Source organism: Solea senegalensis, linkage group LG6 (genome assembly GCF_019176455.1).
Source record: "Solea senegalensis isolate Sse05_10M linkage group LG6, IFAPA_SoseM_1, whole genome shotgun sequence".
NCBI classification, from domain to species: Eukaryota; Metazoa; Chordata; class Actinopteri; order Pleuronectiformes; family Soleidae; genus Solea; species Solea senegalensis.
The window spans coordinates 8,646,350-8,671,725 of NC_058026.1; the positions used below are offsets into that span (position 1 = coordinate 8,646,350).

Consider the following 25,376-nt stretch of genomic DNA (forward strand, 5'->3'; position numbering starts at 1 on the left):
GATTAGATTGTTTGAGGGATTTTTTTTAATTCATGTTTACCGAAGCGCATTGCATTAATTTGAAAAAAAACAAAACTCTTTCTGAGTTTATTCTCCGTTTTTCGGAGTAATTTCTTATCTCGATTTCGTGGTCATTTCCCTTTTTCTACATTATCCACATACTCTCGCGACAACCTGCCTCCTGCCTGCACATACATGCAGATCTGAATCGGCGTTCCTTCAACCGCAATGTCCTGAGGCGCCTGCGTAAAGTCCACAAACTAATGCTAATACCATCTATGTGACTCAAAGACAGGACTATCTCCTAGTGTCTTAAACCCAGATCATATTAAAACTTGATTAAACTAAAGAAACCGTCCATGTTGTTACCATAAAATCAAGCCCTCGATAAAGGAATGAATGCGTTTACTGTTTCAAAAAAGAAAATTCAACTGAATGCAATGCACTTCCGTACATGTTACTTTAGATGCATGAATTCAAAACAAAAACAAGGAACAAATAAGTCTGATGCTGAAAGATAATTGAGTGTGAGTAGTATGGGGAAGTGAAAAGAAAACGCCTTGTACATAAACTTATTCTGTGATAATCATGGATGGCAGAGCTGGTTTTGATGCTTCTAACAATAGTAAGCAACTTTAAGACTGAAAGATTCTGAATGGTCTGATAGTATAGTTCATGGACAACTCTTCATTGAGGATGGCAGTGTTTCTAGAAAATGCTATAATGTCTGAAAAAAAAAACTACTTTTGTTCCCAGAAATGAAGAAACCTCTGTCGAAATGAAAAGAGTCTCATAAAGTGTCAGGTCTGCTTTACTAATAATGCTGATATCTGCTCACAGAGAGAAACCTCTACACAGTGGTTGTTGTGACCCTCGGACTCCTGTGTATCCTACAAGCTGTTCTCAACATTTCCCTGCGTCTTGCTTTCGGTGAGTGGCCTCTTTTTTATTTTCCTGTGACTTTTTTTGAAACGCAGCAACTGGACATTACAAAATCACAGACAGAAACTGGCTGTCCTCATTGAGTAGCAACATTTACAATGAAGATCATATTGTTTTCTGAATTTCATTAAGTAACTGGAGTTGCGCTGCTGTCATGCTACTGTGAAAGATATGAATAAGGCTTTCCAGTTGAATCATGGTTTATTTTGTTTTCTTTTCAAGTGGAATTAAAGATCAAATGTTTCTGCATTAGAATATCTTTAAAAATGACAAAGCTATGTATATTTTAAAGTTCTTACATTCACCAAAATGTTTCCAACACTCCATTTCCATAGAAATTATTATAATAATTAATAATTACAATTTGTCGCCTGTTATTGACGTTACCTCGATGCATATTACTGTGGTTTTGTGGCCTTTATTGCCAAAATGAATAACTTTTAAATGCTCTTAATATGTACTCAGTATAATACCAGGACCAGTCCTGCAAATATTTCACAAAAAATGCCTTGTTGAAAAAATAATGGAATCAGGAAGCAGAAATACAAGAGTGCTTTTACTTTAAAATGAATGGTACTCTTGGCATAGAGGGAGAGAGAAAAAGAGAAAAAAACTGTAGTCATTCAGTGCCACACTTTTTTTAGAAAACATGTGGGGTATATGCAACTTTAAAATAAGCTGGATTCAAAGCCACGTGGGGAAAAAGACCAAGATGATCAGTCACTTAATCAGGATGTGAGCCGAAGCTGCTCCATGTCAGAATCAACCAGTTAAAACCTAGTCACATGTTTTGGCTAAAAGTAGTTTTCAGACCACATTTTAGCTTTCAGAGACTTATTTTAGATGTCACCAGGTTTTAGGTGAACTGACCACAGATAAGGGCGGTAAATGAACTGCAAATGTGTATCTATGATTACAGAATGTAAACATTCTGGAAAACCAATTCTGATCTATACTGTTCTGTAAATATGACTGGTAAATGGACATTGACAATGCAGTGGATCTGTTTTTTGCACGGTGCCCTGAAGTCAATTTAAGTCAATCTTTTTGCTCACACAGACGGAGACGAGTCCAAGAGGAAGCTGAATACAATCGGTAAAGTTGAACTCTATGAAAGTAACAACAACGTAAAAAATAAAAACATTTGTTTCCATTTTCTCATTATTAACAGATGATTACACCCACCAAGGATGGTTGTATTTCAATCAGAGTGTCTATTACATTTCTTCTGTTGAAAATTCCTGGCAAGACAGTAGAGATGACTGTCTGCAGAGAGGTGCAGATCTGATTATTGTCAACAGCAAAGAGGAACATGTAAGTATGAGGGTACAGCTCCATCAATCAAACAATCAATCTTCATATATATTGCTTTACATAAACCCAACCCTATTACTCAAAGTAATACCAGTTTGCAAATGAGGAAACACCAGAAGAAGAGTTGTAAATAAATAAATAAATACTAATTATTCCTGATATGAAATCAACAGAAATTATATCATACTCATATTAAAAAAAAAATGCATAAGCCAAATAAAAAATAGACCAAAAAAAAATATCAAAAAGGAAATGAAGTAGTCATTGTAAGAAATAGCATAACATTTTGTACCGAAGAGTAAATCAAGCTAAAAAATAATAAATAAAGGGGAAAATAAATAGGAGACGTTCAATTGAAAGACACACTAAGTAACAATGTTCTGCTCTCAGGTATTTGGGAAGGCAACATGGGTCTTAGTTCTAACTTTTGGGATCATTAAAAGGCAACAACCAGCAGACATGAGTGTTCTACAGGGCGGGATAAAAGCAAATTAGAAAGATAAGAAAGACAAACCATTAAGAGCTTTAAAAACAAATAAAAGAACTTCATGAACTTCAATATCTGTGTTGTGTTACTTCTGTGTGTTCTCTTTCTGGTCTTCATACGAGCAGCAGCATTTTGTAGTAATTGAAGCTGACCATTTTATATGTGTGTATCTCTCTCTCTGTTTACAAGGAATTCACCAGGCTATTCAGACAGTCCTCCTGGATTGGACTGACTGACACAGAGACAGAAGGAACATGGAAATGGGTGGATGGAACTTTGCTGAGACAAAGGTACACTTTTTTTGCGTAAATCATAATGTTATTTAGTAATGCTGAATAAAAAGGTTGTCCTTTAATTGTTTGACCAATATAGCACTGGTACTAATGAACAAGGAGGTGAGCAACTAAGAAGTCCTGTACTGCTGTGGTATTTCACTTAGTGTGTACTAAATGGCTGTAAATGATTAGATGTATGATTATGTATTACTGCTCTGCTCATGATCAGTATTAAATTAGACGTATGAAAGAACTGCTTATTGGGGTCATCTGTTAAAACATCACACATTTCTGTGGTTTTATGAGTTTTCAGGAAGCTTCATCAGCAGGAAATATCATGGTTCAAATCTAATTCTAATTTTGGTTTCAGCTTCTGGTTTGCTGGGGAGCCCAACAGCTATCAAGGAAAAAATGAAGACTGTGGACACACTAAGTTCTTTGCACATGAAAACAGCTGGAATGATGTAGAATGTGCCAAGAATAATTTTTGGATTTGTGAAAAGACGATGGCTTCATAACTCTGCATCTAAACCCACTGGACTGATAGCAGGGAGGGTGGTTCGTTAAAATGCATAGACACAGAGACAGAATCTGATGTGTCTTGATGGTCTTTTTTCATGTCAGAAATGTATGTTAACATAATACAGGTTTAAAGAATTAAAAACTATCATGATTGAATTCCCATTATCTGCATTTAGGGTTCGGTTGCATATGCTGGCTTTGGTTTTTAAACAGTAATAAATGTACACTGTATTGTCAATGTTTTTAAGTATATATATATACACAATATAATGTAGCTTTTGTTAATATGTGGTCTCTATTGTGACTAATAATTTGCTTATGTATTGAAAGTATGGCATTGATTTTCTCACAGTGGAATAAAGTAATTAATGATAGTCACTTTACATAGTGTTTATTTCCTCTCCTGTTCTTTTTCTTCTCTTTCCTTTTTTGCCTTAATTGATTATGCTCATATACCTTTTGCTGCTGTTGTTATACCCATTATGTTTTTAATTGTTCAAATAGCAAACAATTAGGATGAATCGTCATTTGAACAGGCAAGAAAAATCTCAAAAAAGCAGAGTTGCATCAAGAAGCCAGTGCACTACCATATGGAGATACAGAACAAACTGGCACAGGAGACTGAAGTGAGGTGAATGCGGCAATTGGGATGACTCAATTCAATTCTGTCAGTCAGGTTTTATACTGGTATGGGCTGGAACTAGGGGCCACAGAGTTGGTGTAGTGGTTAGCACTCTTGCCTTTGCAGTAAGAAGATCCGGGTTCAAACCCAGGTGGAACCTTTCTGCATGGAATTTGCTTGTTTTCCCCGTGTGTGCGTGGGTTCTCCCAGCTTCCTCACACAGACCAAACACATGCAATAGCGGATTTAAGTAAATTGGTCACTCTAAGTTGACCATAGGTGTGAGAGTGAAGGGTTGTTTGTCTCAATATGTGGCCCTGTGATGCGAACTGTCCAGGGTGTACCGTGGACACCCCTAGGCTGAGATTGTCACAGCACCGCGACCCCTCCTGTGGAGGATAAAGCGGCAGACTTTCACCCCACCTCACGCAAAACAAGCATCTGTCAGCCTCTGTTGGTCATATTGGCAAGTGTGGAAACACAGACAGGCAGAGCCACTAAAAATAATACTTCACACCCACTCCATGGAGGGAAGTAACGGGTCTGATGTTGTAATACTGATTGTTAAGAGAATAGGAAGTGAACAGATGTACATATACTTCTTCTGAGTTCTGCTACTTGTTACTGTAGCAGTTATAGAGTCTGAGATAATCATGGATGACAGAGCTGGTTTTGATGCTTCGAACAATAGTAAGTAACTTTAAGGCTGAAAGATTCTGAATGGTGTGATAGTACCAGTCCTTGTTTTTATGAACAACTCTTCATTGAGGGTGGCAGTGTTTTTAGAAAATGTCTGAGAACAAAATTACTTTTGTTCCCAGGAATGAAGAAACCTTTGTAGAAATGAAAAGAGTCTAATACGGAGTCAGGCCTGTTTGACTAATAATGCTGATATCTGCTCACAGAGAGAAACCTCTACACAGTGGTTGGTGTGACCCTCGGACTCCTGTGTATCCTACAAGCTGTTCTCAACATTTCCCTGCGTCTTGCTTTCTGTGAGTTGCCTCTTTTTTATTTTCCTGTGACTTATTTGAAACTTAGCAAATGGACATTACAAAATCAGAAACTGAAACTGGCTCATATTGTTTTCTGAATTTTATTAAGTAACGGGAGTTGTGCAGCTAAGTCATGCTACTGAGAAAGAAAGTAATAAGGCCTTCTAGTTGAATCATGGTTTATTTCTTTTCAAGTGGAATTAAAGATCAAAATGTGTAACATTTATGTATTAAAATATCTTTTTATTGAGCTATGTATATTTAAGGTAATGTTCTTACATTCACCAAAATGTTTCCAGCACTCCTGAAATCCTTATTTTCATTCAAGACAATGGGACGTTTTAATTTGTTGCCTTTGACTGACATTACCCTGTTGCTTATCACTGTGATTTTGTGGGCTTTATTGGCAAAATTATTACATAGTAGAATCAGGAAGCAGAAAAACATGGTACTGAAGTGAGGCAGAGAGAAAAAGAGAGGAAGACTGTCGTCATTCAGTGCCACACTTTTTTTTAGAAAACACCTAATTGATTTGTGGGGTATATGCAACTTTAAAATAAACTGGTATTCAAAGCCACGTGGGGAAAAAGACCAAGATGATCAGTCACGTAATCAGGACGTGAGCCAAAGCTGCTTCTTGTCAGACTCAAACCAATCAATCAATCAAAAAACCAATACCTAGTCACATGTTTTGGCTAAAAGTAGTTTTCAGACAACATTTTAGCTTTCAGAGACCTATTTTAGATGTCACCAGGTTTTAGGTGAACTGACCACAGATAAGGGCAGTAAATGAACTGCAAATGTGTATCTATGATTACAGAATGTAAACATATTTTTGAAAACCAATTCTGATCTATATTGTTCTGTAAATATGGCTGGTAAAAGCACTTGTTCCCAGTGGACATTGACAATGCAGTGGATCTGTCTTTTGCACGGTGCCCTGAAGTCAATTTAAGTCAATCTTTTTGCTCACACAGACGGAGACGAGTCCAAGAGGAAGCTGAATACAATTGGTAAAGTTGAACTCTATGAAAGTAACAACAACGTAAAAAATTTACAAACATTTGTTTCCATTTTCTCATTATTAACAGATGATTACACCCACCAAGGATGGTTGTATTTCAATCAGAGTGTCTATTACATTTCTTCTGTTGAAAATTCCTGGCAAGACAGTAGAGATGACTGTCTGCAGAGAGGTGCAGATCTGATTATTGTCAACAGCAAAGAGGAACATGTAAGTATGAGAGTCACATCTACTTCAATCAATTTATCAATCAATCATTCGTTCATTCAATAAATCAATCAATCTTCGTTTATATTGCTTCACATAAACCCAACCCTATTACACAAATTAATCCCAGTTTGCAAATAATCCCAGTTTGCAACACCAGAAGAAGGGTTGTAAATAATCCCTGATACAAAATCAACAGAAAATTATATAATAGTCATATTAAAAATATAATGCATAAGCCAAATAAAAAATAGACCAACAAAAAAAAAAATGAATTAACGAATGAATACGAAGTGAATGTAAGAAATAGCATAAAATGTTGTAAAATACTCGAGAGTAAATCAGACTAAAAATAATAAATAAAGGGGAAAATAAATAGGAGACATTCAATTGAAAGTCACACTAAGTAACAATGTGCTGCTCTCGGGTCTTTGGGAAGGAAGGCTGTTCTACAGAAAGTGGAAGAAAATCAGGAACTTCAATATCTCTTTCTGGTCTTCATCGTTATACGAGCAGCTTCATTTTGTAGTAATTGAAGCTGACCTTTTTATCTGTGTGGATCTCTTTCTGTTTACAAGGAATTCACCAGGCTATTCAGACAGTCCTTCTGGATTGGACTGTCTGACACAGAGACAGAAGGAACGTGGAAATGGGTGGATGGAACTTTGCTGAGACAAAGGTACACTTTTTTTTGCATAAATCATAATGTTATTTAGTTATACTGAATAAAAGGATGGTTGCCCGAAGGTCCCCTAATTAGGGGACCCCGAGAGGTTCTGCGAAAAACAACATCAGGTGAAAGGTAAACCCTGAACCTTTTTTTTATAAATGTGACAAACAGACACATGACAACTAAATCAAGTATCAAACTGCATATGGAACCGCTGCGTCAACCCACTCGCCGCATCTAACGTTCCAACACTTTTTCCAAAATGAAAGCCAAGATGGTTTCGGACGTCAAATCAAAGCAGTCTACAACAAAGCATTACGGAGATAAAAGCCAAAGAATAAAGACAACAGAAATCTGTTTGCCAAACAACAACTGTAAAATTGCTCTGACCTTTGATGTTTAACCGTGAAAAGTAAATTTTTCAGTGAAAACGAACTTCCTGTGTTACACTCAAAACTTTCCGGGTGTCTCTAGCTGATATAAGTATGGACGTGACCAAAGCAGCCAATCATGTCGCAGATGGCCGTTCTGCTGCTTTTCATTGGCTAACAAAACTGTCAATCAAATTTTCGCGACGACAGCGTCCTTCTATTGGATGTAAGAAAGCCAATGAGATGTCGACCATTCATATAGACCCATCCCTCGCTGAGATACAGGCCAGCAAAGAGACACACAGCTTAATCATGCCACCAGGTTTTCATTTTTGGAATGGAAAATATGTAGACTTCTGATGGAACTTTGATACAAAGCCACAAACTGTTTTATTGAACAATAATAGTGATATAAAAGTGAAATAAGTAGTTTAATACATGAGAAAATACAAATGGCACAGATGTTGCCAAAATGGGCCAAATGAGACCTTGTCTGTACTTTCTGTACTAAAACCTCTCTAATTTTGCCAAACTTTGCAGAGATCATGTTGTACTTTGATTTGATTGAAGTTTAGAGCTGCAGCTGAATCATTCCAAAGAAATAGGCTTCTTTTTTTTCAGGCAAGCCTGAATTCTTTTCATTTTTTTTTTGTGTGCCATCGTCATTTACTTTTCACCAGTAACACATGTACTGATATTTACACATCTTAGCAAATCCCATGAGTGTTTCATTTACTGTGACACCCAAAGTATTCATAGATCTCAATACTTAACAGAGGAGTCTGGTGTATTTAGTGACAGCCCTGCTGATCTCGACTGGCGAGCGGTGTCATAAACCCTGCTACTGTGTTTCAGTCCAGTGTCAGACGGAGTCTGTGCTCCGGCCATGGAGGAAGTACAGAACACATAGTTTTAATTAACAGATCCAGTTACACTGAAAACAACTGCTTACAAAGTCACTAGTCAGTCTTTGTGTGTTTCATGCAGCCGTGCAGTGATGACTCCGCCCACATTAAGGAGGTACTATTTTTACAGGAGAAAACCAACCTAAACTGTGCCATGCCATGGCGCTGGGACCATAGAGGAAAAGGCCCATAGGTGTTTACTAAAGGGCTATAAATAATTAGGCGTAATAGTTAATTTTTTGTATTACGACTCTGCTCATGTTCAGTATTAAGTTAGACGTAAGTAAGAACTGCTTATCGGTGCCATGCAGGCATCTGTTACAACATCACATATTTCTGTGGTTTTATGAATTTTCAGGAAGCTTCATCAGCAGGAAATATCATGGTGCATGTTAACGTCTAATTCTAATTTTGGTTTCAGCTTCTGGTTTGCTGGGGAACCCAACAGCTATCAAGGAAAAAATGAAGACTGTGGAGACACTAAGTTCTTTGTATTTGAAAACAGCTGGAATGATGAAGAATGTGACTGGAAACATTTTTGGATTTGTGAAAAGATGATGGCTTCATAACTCTGCATCTAAACCCACTGGACTGATAGCAGAGACAATGGTTCGTTGAAATGCATAGACACAGAGACAGAATCTGATGTGTCTTTTCATGTCAGAAATGTATGTTAACATAATACAGGTTTAAAGAATTAAAAACCATCATGATTGAATTCCCATTATCTGCATTTAGGGTTCTGTTACATATGCTGACTTTGGTTTTTAAACAGTAATAAATGTACACTGTATAAACAATGTTAAGTATGGCTTTGATTTTCTCACAGTGTCAATAAAGCCTACAATGTGGAGTTGTGTTTACCACAGCGATGAATCACTCGACTATTACATTTTGATATTGTAAGGCAATAAATGTGGTACAATGCTCTATAAATATCATACACTCTAATTTCCCAGTTTGGGATTAATAAAGTACATCCATTCTATTCTATTCTATACAATATTCTTGTGGAAGTTTTGGCGACTCTTTTGTTAAATTAAAAAAAGAATATCCCGAGCTTTTAGGCTCTTGTTTTCCTCCTTTAAATTTAGTTTGTCCACCTCCTGTGACACACTGCTCATTCATACAATGCACACACTTAATACTTTAGATCAGTAATTGCATTATGTTGCACCTTGCCTGCGTCGTGATAAGATGAAAGGTACATTTGCTTCAAACTGTGGAGGGCAGTATTACGCCTCAAACTGATTTTTTAATTGTTCATGAATGAACGCTCACATACACAATCTCACCAGCGGATGGCGGTAAGCGCCAATCGCAAGACACTTCCGGAAACAAAGAAGGAGCGTAACGCCCAATCAAACAAGACTTGAGTTTGAAATGAGAGTAGATAGTTGTTCTCTGTGTGTATACTAAGCCCCACCAAACACATCATCTGACCCCATTTCTGACCACAAGTCTGAATTATAACAGATTTCTTCTTCTTCTTTTTATTTTTTATCCTGTCGGATGTTTACGATCTTCAGCTGCTCTGCGTCGATAGCTGTTTCATGGGACCCCAGGACGGAGAGAGAGGTGAGGCGACCGAGACTCTCTGCTCCGGTCAGGAGAAAGCTAACGACACGTAACTAAGCTAACATGTAGCTGCATGTTCGTTGTTAAGTTTCCTGCAGTCACATAAGCCGAGAATCAGCTGTGCCAAAATCCGTTTCACGCACACTTGCCATTTTGATTTTTTGAGCCCTCAGTTGACTGTTTTTCCATAAACAAAAGCTCAGTGAACAAAAACAGACCCAACTAGCAGTGTTAGCTAGCTACTTTTGACCAACCGGTGAAGTTCAGACAAGTAACATTTGATAACTGGCGAAAATACAAACTATTTAAGTATTATACTAATATACTAAACAAATATCCGACGTTAATGTCTCTCTGCTATACACCAAGATAGCTAGTAAGCGTATCACTGAAAAGAAAATGAAATGTATATTACCATTCCAATAGCATATTAAATAAAGAAAACAAATAAAGCATACATTTGAAATCACTTCAACAAATATAATTTATGTAAATCCTTAGTCATCATATTGATAGAAAATATAAATCACTTAAAACCATACTTGATGAATAATACGTTTTGATTTATTATGCCACAGTGGAGCACACTGTCTTCATTATTACTGTTTTGAGCCACACTGTTGTCGGTGTGATGGTTGTGTGTATGTGTTCTGGATTTGTCTGGAATTAAAAATTAAGTGTTATTATAATACTTTAGAGTGGAGTGGCTCAGTGGTTAAGACTGGTACCCTGTGTGCGAAAGACATCATGGTCGCAAGTTCGACTCCACCCCTGGCTGATTGTACTCAATTGCATTGTAAGTCGCTTTGGATAAAAGTGTCTGCTAAATGACATGTAATATAATGAAAAGATTGAATTGAAGTTTTACAGAGGAGGAACCTGCTTTACGACTAAATAACTAACAGATGCAGGATCGTGTCCCTTTATACTCTTTAAGTACTATGTTCATTTATTAAATCAATTTATGGTAAACGATGGTGGACACGAGTCTATTTCCTCTGTTTCTTGTTTACAGATTGGGTTGACGTGGCAAATGATCTGTTCAGCAAGTGTCACATAAACCTGAGGGTGAGAAAAGTGACGGAGTGTGATGCAAATGTTTTCATTGCTTTGTATGAGAACATCTTGGGGGAGAAAGTTCCAGGTAAGAACCAAGATCCAGACCTACAGAATGTCAGAATAGCTTTTTGAGCAAGTTACTGTATTTTTAGACGTCTCTCGTAAAATTAACAGTTTTGTGAGATCAGCCAACATTAATACACCAATCAATAATTATCAGATTGCAACAGTAAGTCGATACGACTACTACTGAATTAATCACCAACTATTGTGGTAATTGACAAATCAATCTGTATTTTTGTGTAAGAATAAGTCAATTTTTTTCTTAAGTGTCAATATCTGGCTTCTTTGCTCCTCGACAGTAAACTGACATTGGTGCTTGATTTTTGACTGTTAATCACTAAATTTTTATTTCTGTGACAGACCAAAACCTGAATGTATCTTTGCTGATTGTGCTAATATTCATTTGAGTAAATCTTTGCCTGCATCAGTTAATAACATGATTGTGCTCAGTATGAAAGGAATGCTAACAAATACCATGCTATCATGATACTGTTGAGAAGTGTTTCCTCAGGTCTTCCTTAAGTTTTTGTTGATGCTTGTGTCTTTTACAGTTTTTTGCTTGATTGAACATTTGTCAACTTTTCACTGTCTATGTGGTCTCATGTTTACATGCTTTGTGTTTTTCATATATTTGTGTGTCTAGATTATATTGCAGGACCACGCAGCCAAGAGGATGACATCCATAACGTTCAGTCTGTGATTGATTCACTGTCTCTGGATTACCTTCAGATCAGCCTGTCTCACATTACCGGTGTGTTCCTATATCCACAACAATGCCTACATGTATGGCTTTAAAAGTTTAAATGTGCTACTGTGTGTCTTGCAATGTGTTACTATTAAATGCATAACTTTTACTTGACATAAATATGGTGGAAAATTCACTTTGGGATTCATGGGAGAGTTGCCAATCCCCCTCTTAGTACGTAGAGCGTGCAATGCTGAGGTTGGCTGTGTGTTTGCAGGAGAAAATGTTGTCAGAGCGGACGAAGAGTCCATCAAGAACCTTCTGGAGATCTTTGATGGTCTCCTGGAATACCTTAATGAGGAGATAAGCGAGGACTCACAGAATAGTGGTGAGTAGATTGTTTCTCCTTTTCAGCTTAATAGATGCTGTGCTAAACAAAGGGTAATTTTGAAAATGTGAGGCTGCTGAATTTTTACATGCAAAATATCTGATGCTACAAATTTGTACCTTTATTCTTTTTCCTGTTTTCAATTTTACAAAATAATTGTTGTTAATATTTATGCTCTTAGCAGCTCAAAAGGATAGAACCATACTAATGTCAATTAAGTAAGAATAAAAGTTCACAGCAAAATATTGCATACAGTTCTTGTCATTAGAAGGCTTTGTAGAATAGTGCTTGCAGCACTTAGCAGCATCTGTTGTCAGTTCGCTTGTCTCCCTTATACTCACTTAGACAGAAGTGTTGATGTGGGATTGCCTGTCTGTCCTCCAGCATGAACTGGACATAATGTGCCTTAAACCCAGTCGGCCATCTTCATGTAGTAGAACTGAGGATGCCTTTGTGTGACTGGCCCGTCCCTCAGACCTGGGCCAAATGGCAATGTGTAGTAAATGACAGTATTGAATAAATATGAGCTTTGAAATGTAATTGTGTAACTTGTTGAAATACCGTTATGATTATTTTTTAAAGAATGTTTTAAGAATTTTTCTCAGACACACATAACTGACTTTTTCTCAGTATTGAATATGAGTTTGTTCTCCTTTTTTAAAATTCCATGGAGGTCAATACATGTCATAATCTCAGGTTCTGCTTTCTATGATGCTTTTTGATACATTTCACTTTCTCCCTCCCTTTTTCCAGAGGAACTGAGTCACAGTCTCAGTGAAGATGCTCCATGTGAAAATAAAGAGTCAACAATCTACAATGCCACAAAGCACAAAGAGACTAAAGTGGAGGGAGCATCTTTGTCTTCCACTGGAGAGTAAGAACTTCTACTAGAAGTAACTTTACTACATAGTACTAACATCTGTCCTGGCTAAAAGTATTTCTTCACATCTGACATTTAAATGCTTCCTGAATTTGGCTCCTCCTGCAAGTACTTGTGATCGAATATCACTTCCCCTTTAGAAAACAATACACACGCACGCCATGGCTCAAAGGGCAAATGTTGGTAATACCAGGTCAGATGCACTCCTGAAAGACTGGTTTCCCCAACATGACTCTGACCGTGTCGTCAGTGTCCCGTAACAGGCTGTACATCCTGTTGACACAGCCAGCTAAGCTAACTTCTAAGCAGAAGTGTAAATATTGAAATGTCTTTGTGGTTACATTTTTCTTTCTTGCTTTTTGTACAGGTTGTGACAGTGCCATTGCATTTCTTCATACTCTTTAAAGCAGAGGTTACTTAAGTTATTGAGTTATTTCTGTATGCTTTTTTTCATTAATTGATTCATTTTGCATCATAAATACGTTTATATGTATTTTTCCATCTCGAAACATATCAGAACCATGCTTTAAAATGATGAAATATAGTAGTATTTTAAATATAGTAGTGGTGCCTTTCACGTGAGGCACTTCATCTTGAAATATATAAATAGCCTCTTTATTACTGTGATACAGAAGGACCACTGTTCCTGTCTGTGTCAGAGTAGCTCTGTCATTAGTCATTTAGGTCAATACAACTGTTGTCATGGTGTCAACATTATGCTGTCTATGTACAAAGTAGACTGCATTGCTCTTATCAGCAACACTGCATGACTCGATCTTAGCCAAGTCTTTGATCTGGAAAACAGAAAATGGGAACTTGAAGCCATTTGAAAAAAATCAGAGAAAGCTCATATTTTGCCTTCATCATCCAGGTCCACCGCCCAGTCCAGTAAACATTCCCTCCATTCCTGGAACTGTGAGGAGATGGGCTCAACCAGTGAGATTATTGGGCTGGGAGTCTCTGCTCGCACATTTACAGGCAACCAAGATGGTAAGACACACAGACCTTTTCTATACTTCTGCTAATGCCAGTGACACTATTTTGGGGCATAATATTTATGCAGTAGTGATAGTTATCTTTTTATTATTATTATTTGTGTTGTTAAATACATGTCACAATAAAATTAAAGGGTTCAAGGGGAGAGATGTTTTATAATGCAATGCACTTCAACACTTCGATTCAGTTGTTACAGTAGTTACCCAACAAGTAAGTCATAAGTCTTTGCCGCAAACCTCAAAGATGTTCTGAGGCAATGCAGCACCACCAGTCAGTGTTTTGCACAATAGGCAGATCATTTAACACCCACGTTGTACCATATTACCTAACAGTCATTTATATCAAGTATTATGGTGGAACTGTGATAATGCTTATTGTTTTAAGGACTGGCTATCCCACCACAAACCTCGGATGCTATCACTACCCCTGGTTTTCTGGACACCCTGGATGCCCCACTGACTGAACCACTGCACTTAGCCATCCCTCTGCAGCCACCCAGCCAGAGCAACAATCCACACAGTTCTGACACAGAGCCACACGCACACGGCCAGCTCCCCAGCGCTGCTGGGCTCAGTCAACAAACAGAGGGAAAAACTGCACCTGTCACTACAGAGGTAGGTTTGTAAAAGACGGTCTGTTGAAGTCGAACCATTTTAATGTCAGCGTAGCTGTTAATAATATCATGCGGTATAAAAGGACATGCAAAGTTGCAGCAGTAAAAAGATAATATTACGAAGTGAAGTGCCAACATTGCAAGAATGTTTCTGGGTCTGTCTTTCACTTTCTCTTACACATGACACGTTGAATCATTCATAACAATTAGACCCAAAACAGGGTCACAGCTGTTGATAATTGTTCTATTTTTGATATAAATATGTTTTGTTCCAACAAATTTTAAAAGTCCTGTTAATCATCTCTTAATTCTTGCTTAAATTTACATTATAAACTATAGTCGCTACATACACTTTTTGTTGAGTCAGTAAAGACAGCAAACTCATAACCTTAACTGTGTCGCGTGTTACTGTAAACATTGCCCAGGGTTATTGAAGTGGACAACAAGCTCACGTCGTGAGTTCCGTCAGTGTGACAGTATATTTGAAGTAAAACTGTTCTTCTCCAACACGGATACACTAAACATGTAGTAAAGACTAGAGAAAGAAAAACTGAAGCCAGTTAAAACTGACACCTCAGCATACCAACTTAGTGTCAGGCTGTGAAAAGCACAACAGTCTGTTGTCATGTGGCTGCTTGTCCACAGACGGCTTAAGTTACTTTTATAGTGGACAGTATATCCACAGCTATTAAACTCAAACCTACAGAGGTGCATTCCTTTTTTTTTGTTTTATAATCCATCTCCATTGTCACGACATCTACATTTTTTTCCCAGAAAAGTTGCAGATTTTATTCAAACCTTTCTCCTCTTTACTGTAATTCCCTTTCCTCTCTATTCCTCACTGTCATTTTCTTCCTTTCCCTGTCACACAGATCCCAAAACCAGTAGACGAGACCATTGTTTGCAACGGACTTCACTCTCCTTCCCTGTGCCAGTCACCTGGTAAGTCAAATAGCATGTAACCCTAACCTTTAACTGTGAACAATAATAATAATAAATCAACAAATAGTGTATTATTTCAATATATAAAAAACCTGCTGGGGGTTTAGGAAGTTGTTGCAACTGAATGTCTTTGTTGAATGGATTAACTTTTTATTGTTGATGTTGTGTTTTCCAGCTGTGAGTGTGAAGTCTGTGTCCAGTCAACAGAGAACAAGGTCAGACGTGGAGGAGGAGACACTGCAGGTTAAAGAGCAACATGCCTCATCTTACACTGATTTTACTCCAACCTTGACTCCCTGCAGACATGGCTGTTTTTCAGTGTGTTAAAAAAATATGATCATATTATGTGTACTTGATTTCCATTTGCTCATCTAGACTCTTTCCAACATTTCTTCAACAGATTCCCCATATATAATCCGTATATAATACATGATTTACCATGAAAATAACTACTTAAAATAAAGACTGTGATGGTGTCACACAAGGTGTCTTTGAAAAACAAGAATAATCCTGAAGAAAGCAGAAATGCAGCATCATGGATGCCACTCGCCAGTTAACAAAACGTCTATGCTGTAACTTTACCAAATTAATTTGTTCTTGTTTTCTCTCAGCCATTAAATGGAGGTCCCAGGAGGGTTTTGTTCCGCACCCAGCCAGATGTGCTGTTCCTCACCTTGCAGGATGAGATGGCACCCACCACCCCTTCTCCTTCAGACACTGAAGAAGAAGAAGAAGAAGAGGAGGATCTGAGTTATTCACAAACATTACAGAACAAAAGAATGCATCACAGAGAAAGGACAGAACACCGGTAGAAGATGCGATGTTGAATCAGTCATAATTATTTGATGTTGTAATGTGCCTTTTTGATTTACAACTATCTGTTGTATGTCTGTCTTTGGCATCATCTCTCTAAACAGGAACCAGTTAGAGGATCCTCTGTCATATCGCAGACAGAGAAATAGAAAAGCAGAAGAGGAGCTGCATCACATATCCGAAAATCTGTCCCATCGACTTGAAGAACTCGATATGGTGCTTTTTGTTTTTAAATCTAGACACGGGATGGCTTTGCAGCCATCAGGTGATATAGTAGATATAGTTAGTTTTCAAATTGAATGTTCTGGTGTTTCCTGTATTTCCTAGATGCTTAAGCGTGTTCTGGGAGAACCTGGAGAGTCAGGTGAGGTCAGAGGAGAGGACAAGCAGTCCCACCACAGTGACAGTGTCATGGAGTGTCACACGATTCCAAAACAACACACAGGTAGAGAAAAGAAAATTATAACCAAGGGTCATTAATGTTAATTGTTTTGAATAAATTCTGGGTACATTCGCTTCAGCCTTGATTAGTTTGGTTGGACTGAACTATTGAGCATTTCTGGCCCTGGTGCAGTGTGTTTGGGTTGGTGTGAACGCAATCCGAAATTTCCAATTTATTAATAAATTGGAGTATCAAGAGACGCATTGAAAAGCACCTGCTGCATTATTTTAAAGTACAGATATTTATAGACGTCAGATTAGTGTTGACAAACGCTCATTTGACCACATCGTTCTCAATTGTGTACATGACTGACGTGCATCTTCGTAGAAAATAATGTATTTGAATGTGTATGTGAACCATGCTCAAGTTTTTAGGCTGCTTCAGGTTTTGCCTATGTGACTTTAAAAGTAGAATCAGGTTAAAAAAAAGTGAACGTATCTGAATTGTAACAGCAGGAACACTGGACGTTGAGTCAACTCAGCGGACACGCTCCCTGTCCCCCTCCCCTCCACGGGCCCGCCGCTCCCAGCAGGAACAGTTGGAGAATGCAATGGCAGAAGCCCTGAGCCTGGATGATGGACGGCAGACAAACCTCGCACTCTCTGAGCATTCAAGGAGAGGAGAGGCACGACACAGACTGTCTCACAGAAAACACAGCAAGGTAAATACTGTCTTTTTGGTTAGTATGAGTATACAGACACATACATTGAAGTTCCTGTATAACAGCATGTGAAAATAGCATTTAGGAATGGCTTCCTCCTTTCTAACAACTGACTGTAATTTGCAGAATGCTAAATAGTTTTTAGTGCTACACTGATGTATAACAGGAAGATTATGAAGCAATCTGCACCTGCTTGTAAATAATAATACACTTTAAGTATTCAAAAAGGGTTTTTCCTGCCTAAAATGTTGTATAAAGTTGCAGTTCATATATTTAGAATTTCTGTACAAAAAATATATTTTCAGAAATGCATATTCTATCCTCAGTCTGCTATTTTAATTTGCTGTTCCTCATGTCTCCTTGTCTTTTTTTTTTTCAGTATCTGGAGAATAAGGCATGTGAGGAGGAGTTAAAAAGATATGAAGACAAAGAACGAGCAAATTTAGACAAAGAACGTCTCAAAGCTCAGGAAGCTGTAAGTCAAAGATGTGGAGTCTGTTATGCTACTGGTAGCGTGAACTCCTTCCCCCGTTTAAATGAATGATATTCGCTTTTACCCTTGAAGAGAAGTCCGCTCATTTGATGAAGGCAAACATTTGTTCAAAAAAAATGCAAAGTTTTAATGCATTTACAGCAAAAATGCTAAGTCATGCATAACAAATGGTGTGCACTAATATTTCCCATGACCTGTAAATGCCTGGTTAATCCCAAAATTGCCTTGTTGTTAAAACAAGTGATAATCTAAGGTTATTAACTTAACCATCAAAGTTCAAACTTCAACATAACTGCAAATATACAAGACCAACTTCCAGTCCCATCATTCAAATGATCACAGAATTTGACAGACATAAAAATAACAAAGTTTCTGGTGCCCTAAGATTTTTCCTGTATCTGCCTTTGACTGTTTAAGTTATGGTTAGAATTAGGACATGGTTTTAGTTAAGGTACAGAGCGCAGGCTCTTACTGTTACAGTTGAGATGGAGAATGTCATTCAATCAATCAATGTCTTCACAGAGACAGATTAACAGACACGAGTGTTGTGTGTGTGCAGGAGCAAGAGTATCGAGAGGCCATACTAAAGGATATTTCCCAAGCCCCCCGCCTGTCCCCAGTTACAAAGAAGACCCAGCACAAGCCACAGCGACATACTCAAACAGCCCCAGTACGCAGGCGGCAGGAGGCCCACAGGAAAGCTCCATCAAGTAAGTCATGTATATTTACCCAACAAAACTTTGGGTAAATACACAAAACATTTTCCCTCTATATTTTGGGACAACAAACAACATAATGGCATGTCTCACCACTAGTGAGTGATGCAATGCTACCAATCAGACTGCAGCAAATCTTCATAATTTTTGTCCTCAAAAAGTAACACATAAATGTGAAACTTGTTTCAATACAAAAATTTCAACTACAAATGTGTGTTAATGGCATCCAGGACTGAGCCAAGACTGTTCCCTGGTTCACCAGTGGGCCGTGGGTTTCACACACTTATCGGGCTGTGACGACTGAGCATCGTCCTCTAAAGGCACCTTGTTCTTTGGCCGACGTTTCCTCTTTGGTGCCCTCTGAAATTTTGTGTCTTTAGCTTCAGGCTGGTTGACCCACTTGCGCTGATAATCACAGTAATAACAGCTCTGGTAGACGGCGAAATAAGGACGGCGATTGAATTTGCGGCAGCGGCACTTCCTGTCGCACGCTGGGCAGTTTCTCATCAGCTGCAGGATGGCCTCCTCGTCAACAATGTACTGTGCAGTTTGTCTGCAATGGATCAGAAAAGATGAGGTCGGGTGCATCGTTTAACCTGCATCGTTATCAAATGAATTTTAACAACATACTCAGTCTCACAACTGTCTGCATCATTTTAATCTGTGTGGTTCAGAATATAAGGGGAACGGGAACTGTTCAACGTTACTTGCTGTGACTCACTTCTCTGTGGTTCGAGGGAACATCTCAGGATTTACTTGATTGCCTGGTAATTGAAATAAATGGATTCATGGAAAGATGAACAAGCATTCAAAAACTATTTAACGATTATATTGCATTATCAAAATTGCAACTCTATATCGTCTCCAAATTGTCCAGCCCCCCAACCTCAGTAGCAACGAGACTCACCTGTGCTTCTGAGTGTTTCTTGTGGCATGTCCGACAAGGTGACCTGCATCTGTAAAACACCAAATTAGAGCTGAAACACTGAATCTATTTCTGATTGTTTAAGCTTCTTAAATGTGAGTATTTTCTTAATTTCTTTGCTCTGGAAAACAAATAAATCATTAAAAGTTAATCATTTTGGTTTGTGGACAAAACAAGACATTTGAGGACATCATTTCCAGGTTTGACGCACTGATCAACATTTTTGAAAGGTTTTCTGATATTTATGGACCAAACGATTCATCGATCAATCGAGAAAATAATCGACAGATTAATCCATTGTGAAAATAATTGTTAGTTGCAGCTCTACACCAAATAAAACAGAGACCACCAAGTCACGTAGCTGCAGTGCAGAAAGTACAGGCAAAACATTTACTTACTACAGCTATTATAATACAAGGTGTATTTAACGGACAGTTCTCTTCCTCTTTGGCTGGTGTGCACACAGTACAATACTCTTGTGTCCAGACTTTTTTTGATTTTTGAAGATTTCTGGGGGCCACTGGCCTCTCTGACCTTTTTTTTTTTAAAAAAACGTAAATGTTGTTACACACTACTTGTTCACTACAGCCTTGAGCCTATGGTGTTTATTTTGTCATTTTGTTCTCCAGTGATGGTGAAGGAGAACGAACTCCTCCCTGTGCTACTGGAGGAGTTGCCCCACCTCCACATTACCCCTCAGGTTCTGGGCAGGATGTGGGAGCAGCAGATGCAGCAGGTGGACAGACTCCACACCTCTACATCTAATCATCAGAGCCGCCAGCGCCGCAAACGCACCGGCGAGGTGGGAGGGCGGTCATTAAAAGTGAAATATACAATGGCAGGTCTATGCCGTGTAAAATATAAGATTGATCTGATGAATATATGAATCTCTGCTTCTCTTCCAGTTGGAAGAGGCACATAGGAAACATGACCTGCTGGTGGATCTTGTCAGCAAGGAACGGGACCACAAGAAGCGTCTGGTGAGCATCTGCAGTCCAGCACGTTTCGTAATTCACTATCTTACAGTGGATGTTTAAAGTGTGATGGAATTTTCATACAAGAGAAAACCACTGGAGTCTTGTTTGTCATAACAAGCTTGCTAAAATGTCGATCTTCAGAGGGACTTCCAGGAGCGTATCCAGCAACAGAAGTCGACACAAAACAGAGTGAAGGAACAGAGGCAACAAGTGGCCCGTGCCAAGAAGTACCACAACGACTACCACGTCCAACACCGCGCTCGTCTGATGAGGGCACGCACCAAAGAGGAGCAGGTGGGTGATGAACTGCCACACACGTCTTTGTACCACACTTTGAAGACTAAGGCCACAACTGAAAAAACATTCATTTTCAAAGCACTATCATTCAGTGTGAAATGCCCAATTGCCAATAGTCTATTGTAGGTGATGTATTTTAGTAAACAGAATTACTATTCTGACTGTATTGTTTGTTTTACTTGTCATACTCTGACATTTTGTTGTGAATGTGTGTTGTCTATTCAGATGTTTCGGAAACTGTTCGAAGAAGGTTTAGAGCTGCAGAAAGTCAGGTTGAGGGAACAGAGAGCTTACGCCAAGGAGCAGCAACTGGAACGTCAGAAGCGACACCAGGATCACATCAAGTCCATGGAGAACTACTACAAAGACCAAGTACGTGATGTATGCACACACACACACACACAGACAGACAGTGTGGTCTATGCAAGAACTTAGCATTGCTGATCACAAGATCGTGCCAATATGTTACACCTAAAAACAAGGGGAAAACCACGTTACCACATAGAAGAAGGTAATACTAATACTATGAAACTGTGTCAACTCAGGACTCAAAGTAGCAGATTTAAATAGCATTTCAAGTGACATAATATCTATTTTCTTTTTCAGTTTTCACTACTGGCTGAAAAACTTGCACAAGAGCGACAGGAGCTCCAGGTTCGGAAAAAAGCTCAAGAAAAGGTAAATGTACAACGAAAGGTTTCCGGACTCAAGACCGCTGATACGTTTGAAATCTGTGGCTTTTGTCAGATTGTCAAATACTTGTTTAACTTGTGTTTCTTATAGAGTGCAGTGCAGGAATCAGGTTTTCCTAATTTATTTCTTAGATCTGTAAACTGTCAGATAAAGCCTTTAGTGAGGTTGAATATTATTTTGATACTGATCAAGTAGTTGTAGAGTGAGGTGACGCTTGATAAACTGTGTGAGTCGTCACTGATTCTCCCTCAACCTTCATCAGTTGTTTGACTTGTCATGTTGCAGTAGAGTTGGTCTTTTGTTTTAAATCTGTAGAATGAATTGTCATTGTTTTTCAAACAATAGGACTCATTTTGAAGCAATAATGTTCAAATTTGATTGGACATAGTTTCACAAAGATGTTATATTCATTAGTTTAAATTGATTGCAGGCCCTGATGAAGATGAAGCGAGAGCTGCACTCCAGGATGGAGCGTGAGATTGGGGAACTGCAGAAAATTGTCGTCCAGAACGACGAAGACGACTACTTTGAGAACCTGGAGGTCCAGAGGCTGCGTAATCGGATGCACACGGCTTCTTTCCAGTACAACACTAGCTATCTGCACTGAGCACACAAGCAGTGCTGTTGATGATTCTCTCGATCGAGGCTGGATGTATTATGTATTTTTTGAACTGTCCGATTTGGGTACGGCACACGGAAATCTGAATAGTACCATCTTCTCAGGCAACTTTCTTCAAAAGATTTGCACAAGGAAAAAAAAGAAGAAAAAAATCAGGCAAGTCCTGATCATTAATTAATAATGAACGGAACACTCAATATGTAGCAAACAGCTAACTCTTCCTCTCATCTGAGCTGCTAGACCTGAACTTGAAGACACCTTAGACCAAGTCCCCTTCTCCTCCATGGTTTTAAGATTGTTTGAAAATAGTTCCCTCACTGTGCAGTCTATGTTGTTACAATAGCAGGAAATGAGTCAAAATACTCTTCCTCCTGCCAAAATAGGGACCAACGATGCAAAGTTAGTATGAATGTCACCTTCAAGATTTTTATTCCCACGTGTGATGTCTTCCTATAACATTTTAACCGTGTCAGCAGATTATTTATTTTTTAACTTTATTGTCATTTCATTTTGATTCACCTGGTGTTGTGCTGTCTGATCACCAGGGGGCGATGATAATCAGTCTTACGTGACATCGATGTTGATTGTTTTTAACTTGCAGGAACCTTAAAGGGATAGTTTGCATTTTACTGTGGGGGGTGTATAAGGTACTTTAAGCACAGTCCTAGTTTGACATACTGTGGACAGCATTCTATTTGCGGTCTGTTTGTCGAGGCAGAACACCAATGAGATTTCCACATTGTTTTGCTGTAAACTGGGACCACAGAGAAATCACGTGTAGCCCAAACAGAGGACCTGACTGAATAAACCCATAACAATCTAAATGAACAGTAAATTTTGAATTTGTTTTCAGATTTTCTGTTATTTTAGCTGGTGCTTTATGGAAGGGGAAATACAAATGACTGATTCTGAAAATGAATTAAAATCAAGTGAATTCATCTTTGAGCCTGAGCAAAACTGCAAACAGACTCGGCCTCTGAGAGAACATCTCAATCACAAACCAAAAAAACAGACATTGTACCCTCATAATGGCTGATTCCAGCCAGACTTTAAATGCTGCAGCCCAATTTAAATTCTGTATATCTTGTTTTCACCAAAAAAAACTTTAAAACGTTCCTCTGATCAATACACACGTCTATATGATTCAATATTTGCAGAAAATATGTAAATTATCCTGTGCAGACTTTATTCCAGCCTTTTACTTGAGATTTGACAGACATAAAACCAGAAATTGAGTATACATATGCTTAACCAAAAAGTTCCCAAAGATAAATGTTATTCAAACATCAGACACATCATCATCATCATATGGATTTTAAGTTTACTCTTCATTTGACCAAATGGGAAAAATGGGTGAACTTGCCCTTTAATTATGTCTTATTTACAAAACACATTAGCAGTGTTTTGGTGACAGAAGTTGCAAACTGGAGCTTTAAATGGGTAAATGGCCCACATGCAGTACCTACAGGGCCCACCAGAGGGCCGCAGCGCACACTTTGGCAATATAGAAAAACAAATACAACATGAAAACGCACTATGGCCTTCATATGTGATTTAGCTCATTTGTTAGGAGTGTGTCTTACCCGACTGTTGGGGACAGCACTGGTCATCAGCACGTGTCGGTCTCGCTCGTTGGCCCTCGGTTCTCTGTAATCCTCCTCACTGAAGTGAGCGCTGCACACGCGGAGTTGTCTCAGTGCGGAACGCGGAGTGTCCGCGGCGACGTTCATGACAACAAGCCACATTTTTGTGCAGTCAGTATCACGTAAGGGGATACGGTGAAACCTGTAAGGTGACCATGACACGTTTTTGTTACCGCAACCCGGAAAAGCACACATACGCACCATTTTTCACTAAATCCTCTGATTGGTGCTGTTGTTCACGCACTCCTTTCTTCAGTTGATCTGGCGCGGCGTAGAGATACACTGAGAAAATATAGTGCCAAACAGAGGCGACGACGGTTCGTCTACCAGGACGGTGAATTTAGGTCCAGTCTATTCAAATGGTGGCCCGAGGGCCACATGCGGCCCATCACCAACGTATTAGTAGCCCAGCCTGTGGTTCCACCATTACCAACTCAAGAAATAACTAGAGAAACACTTTTCACTGTCCTCAAAGATTCCTACTGTAGTCTGATAGGTTCGATGGCAGTGTTATTTCTGGTGTATTCTGTTAAATACACTTTCAGATGTTTGTGGCTCATATATTTATCTTATTTTAAACACTATTACTAACCTTTTTGATCTTATGCATGTTTGTTGCACCTGGGTCAAATATGACAAACACAGGTATGACAAATATTTTTATTACTAGTTTATTATTATCATCATCATCAATAATAATAACAATAATAAAAAAAGGCACTTTTTGACATACCTCAGATTACAATTGCACTGGTTTTTAATTTGTCATCACCTTACTGGTGGCTGAAAATGCTGCCCAACTGAGTTTGTAATTGAATAGTCCTGGTTCAGTTTGTTATTTAGTTACTTTTTATGCTAGGCTTTTTTCGATGTCCCCGTTCACAGCTAAACAATCACGTTCAACAACAGGGTTACAATGTTTAACAATGAACAGCAATGACCGATTCATTAAACGTGTGTACTTCCTCGTCTTCTCAGGTTACACCATGTCACATTTGAAATTATTTACTCGAGGGTCAGGCGACTGTATTTTAAACATTTTAACTATGGGCGGGGGTAAAAATTGATACAGTGAAACATTGCGTTATTTTGCATGGCGGTATTATATCACTTTTGAAACACCAGGTATCGATTTAACTGGTTACCAACAAGCAAACTTTTTGAAAAGAAAGAGAAAAAAAAATCAATTGACATTTCAGTCCACTAGATGGTGCCAAGTGCTCACTCCCACTACAGCTGTTGTGTGAGTAAATCACAACAGGATTTAGAAAATTACTCACAAGTTAACATTGAGAGTGAGTATCCGTGTCCCAGCTGCACATTTAGTTGATGAGAAGGTGTAAAAACTTTAACTATCCCTCAAGTCAGGGTTTCTCAATCCTGGTCCTGGAGACCCACTGCCCTGCATGTTTTAGAAGTTTCCCTGCTCCAGCACACCTGATTCAAATGGCCAGCTCAACAGCAAAAGCCTGATAACGACACATTTATTTGAGGTGTGTTGGAGCAGGGACACTTCTAATCATATGGTTTGAGAACTACACCTGTGATAATTGGTCATT

At 38.6% G+C, this 25,376-nt stretch overlaps 3 protein-coding genes across 5 annotated transcripts; 2 read left to right on the top strand and 1 right to left on the bottom strand.

Annotated features, from left to right (window-relative positions):
* Positions 1-71: 71 nt before the first annotated feature.
* Positions 72-9,210, top strand: LOC122770950 (asialoglycoprotein receptor 2-like). Its single transcript, XM_044028186.1, has 11 exons — positions 72-625; positions 841-930; positions 2,002-2,037; positions 2,114-2,256; positions 2,933-3,033; positions 3,389-3,534; positions 4,772-4,852; positions 5,068-5,157; positions 6,135-6,391; positions 6,967-7,067; positions 8,756-9,210. The coding sequence occupies exons 1-11, from the start codon at positions 589-591 to the stop codon at positions 8,901-8,903; spliced, it is 1,230 nt and encodes a 409-aa protein (XP_043884121.1). The 5' UTR covers positions 72-588; the 3' UTR covers positions 8,904-9,210.
* Positions 9,211-9,687: 477 nt separating this feature from the next.
* LOC122770802 (centrosomal protein of 95 kDa-like) lies at positions 9,688-22,998 on the top strand. Of its 2 annotated transcripts, none has more exons than XM_044027926.1 (21): positions 9,688-9,912; positions 10,928-11,056; positions 11,678-11,785; positions 11,997-12,107; positions 12,861-12,981; positions 13,859-13,977; positions 14,368-14,597; positions 15,469-15,538; positions 15,714-15,781; positions 16,150-16,346; positions 16,456-16,567; positions 16,679-16,796; positions 17,246-17,454; positions 17,834-17,929; positions 18,507-18,657; positions 20,218-20,390; positions 20,494-20,568; positions 20,707-20,859; positions 21,088-21,234; positions 21,469-21,540; positions 21,986-22,998. In XM_044027926.1, the coding sequence occupies exons 1-21, from the start codon at positions 9,888-9,890 to the stop codon at positions 22,160-22,162; spliced, it is 2,661 nt and encodes an 886-aa protein (XP_043883861.1). In that variant the 5' UTR covers positions 9,688-9,887; the 3' UTR covers positions 22,163-22,998. The 2 variants fall into 2 exon arrangements, with proteins under 2 accessions (XP_043883861.1, XP_043883862.1); XM_044027927.1 differs by having other exon boundaries at positions 17,249-17,454.
* LOC122770804 lies at positions 18,656-24,483 on the bottom strand. Of its 2 annotated transcripts, XM_044027931.1 has the most exons (5): positions 24,062-24,483; positions 23,758-23,959; positions 19,571-19,619; positions 19,385-19,427; positions 18,656-19,216 (listed from the first exon to the last, which is right to left on the bottom strand). In XM_044027931.1, exons 2-5 carry the CDS (start codon positions 23,917-23,919, stop codon positions 18,919-18,921), a joined length of 552 nt encoding a protein of 183 aa, XP_043883866.1. In that variant the 5' UTR covers positions 23,920-23,959; positions 24,062-24,483; the 3' UTR covers positions 18,656-18,918. The 2 variants fall into 2 exon arrangements, with proteins under 2 accessions (XP_043883866.1, XP_043883865.1); XM_044027930.1 differs by having other exon boundaries at positions 23,758-24,483.
* Positions 24,484-25,376: the final 893 nt, after the last annotated feature.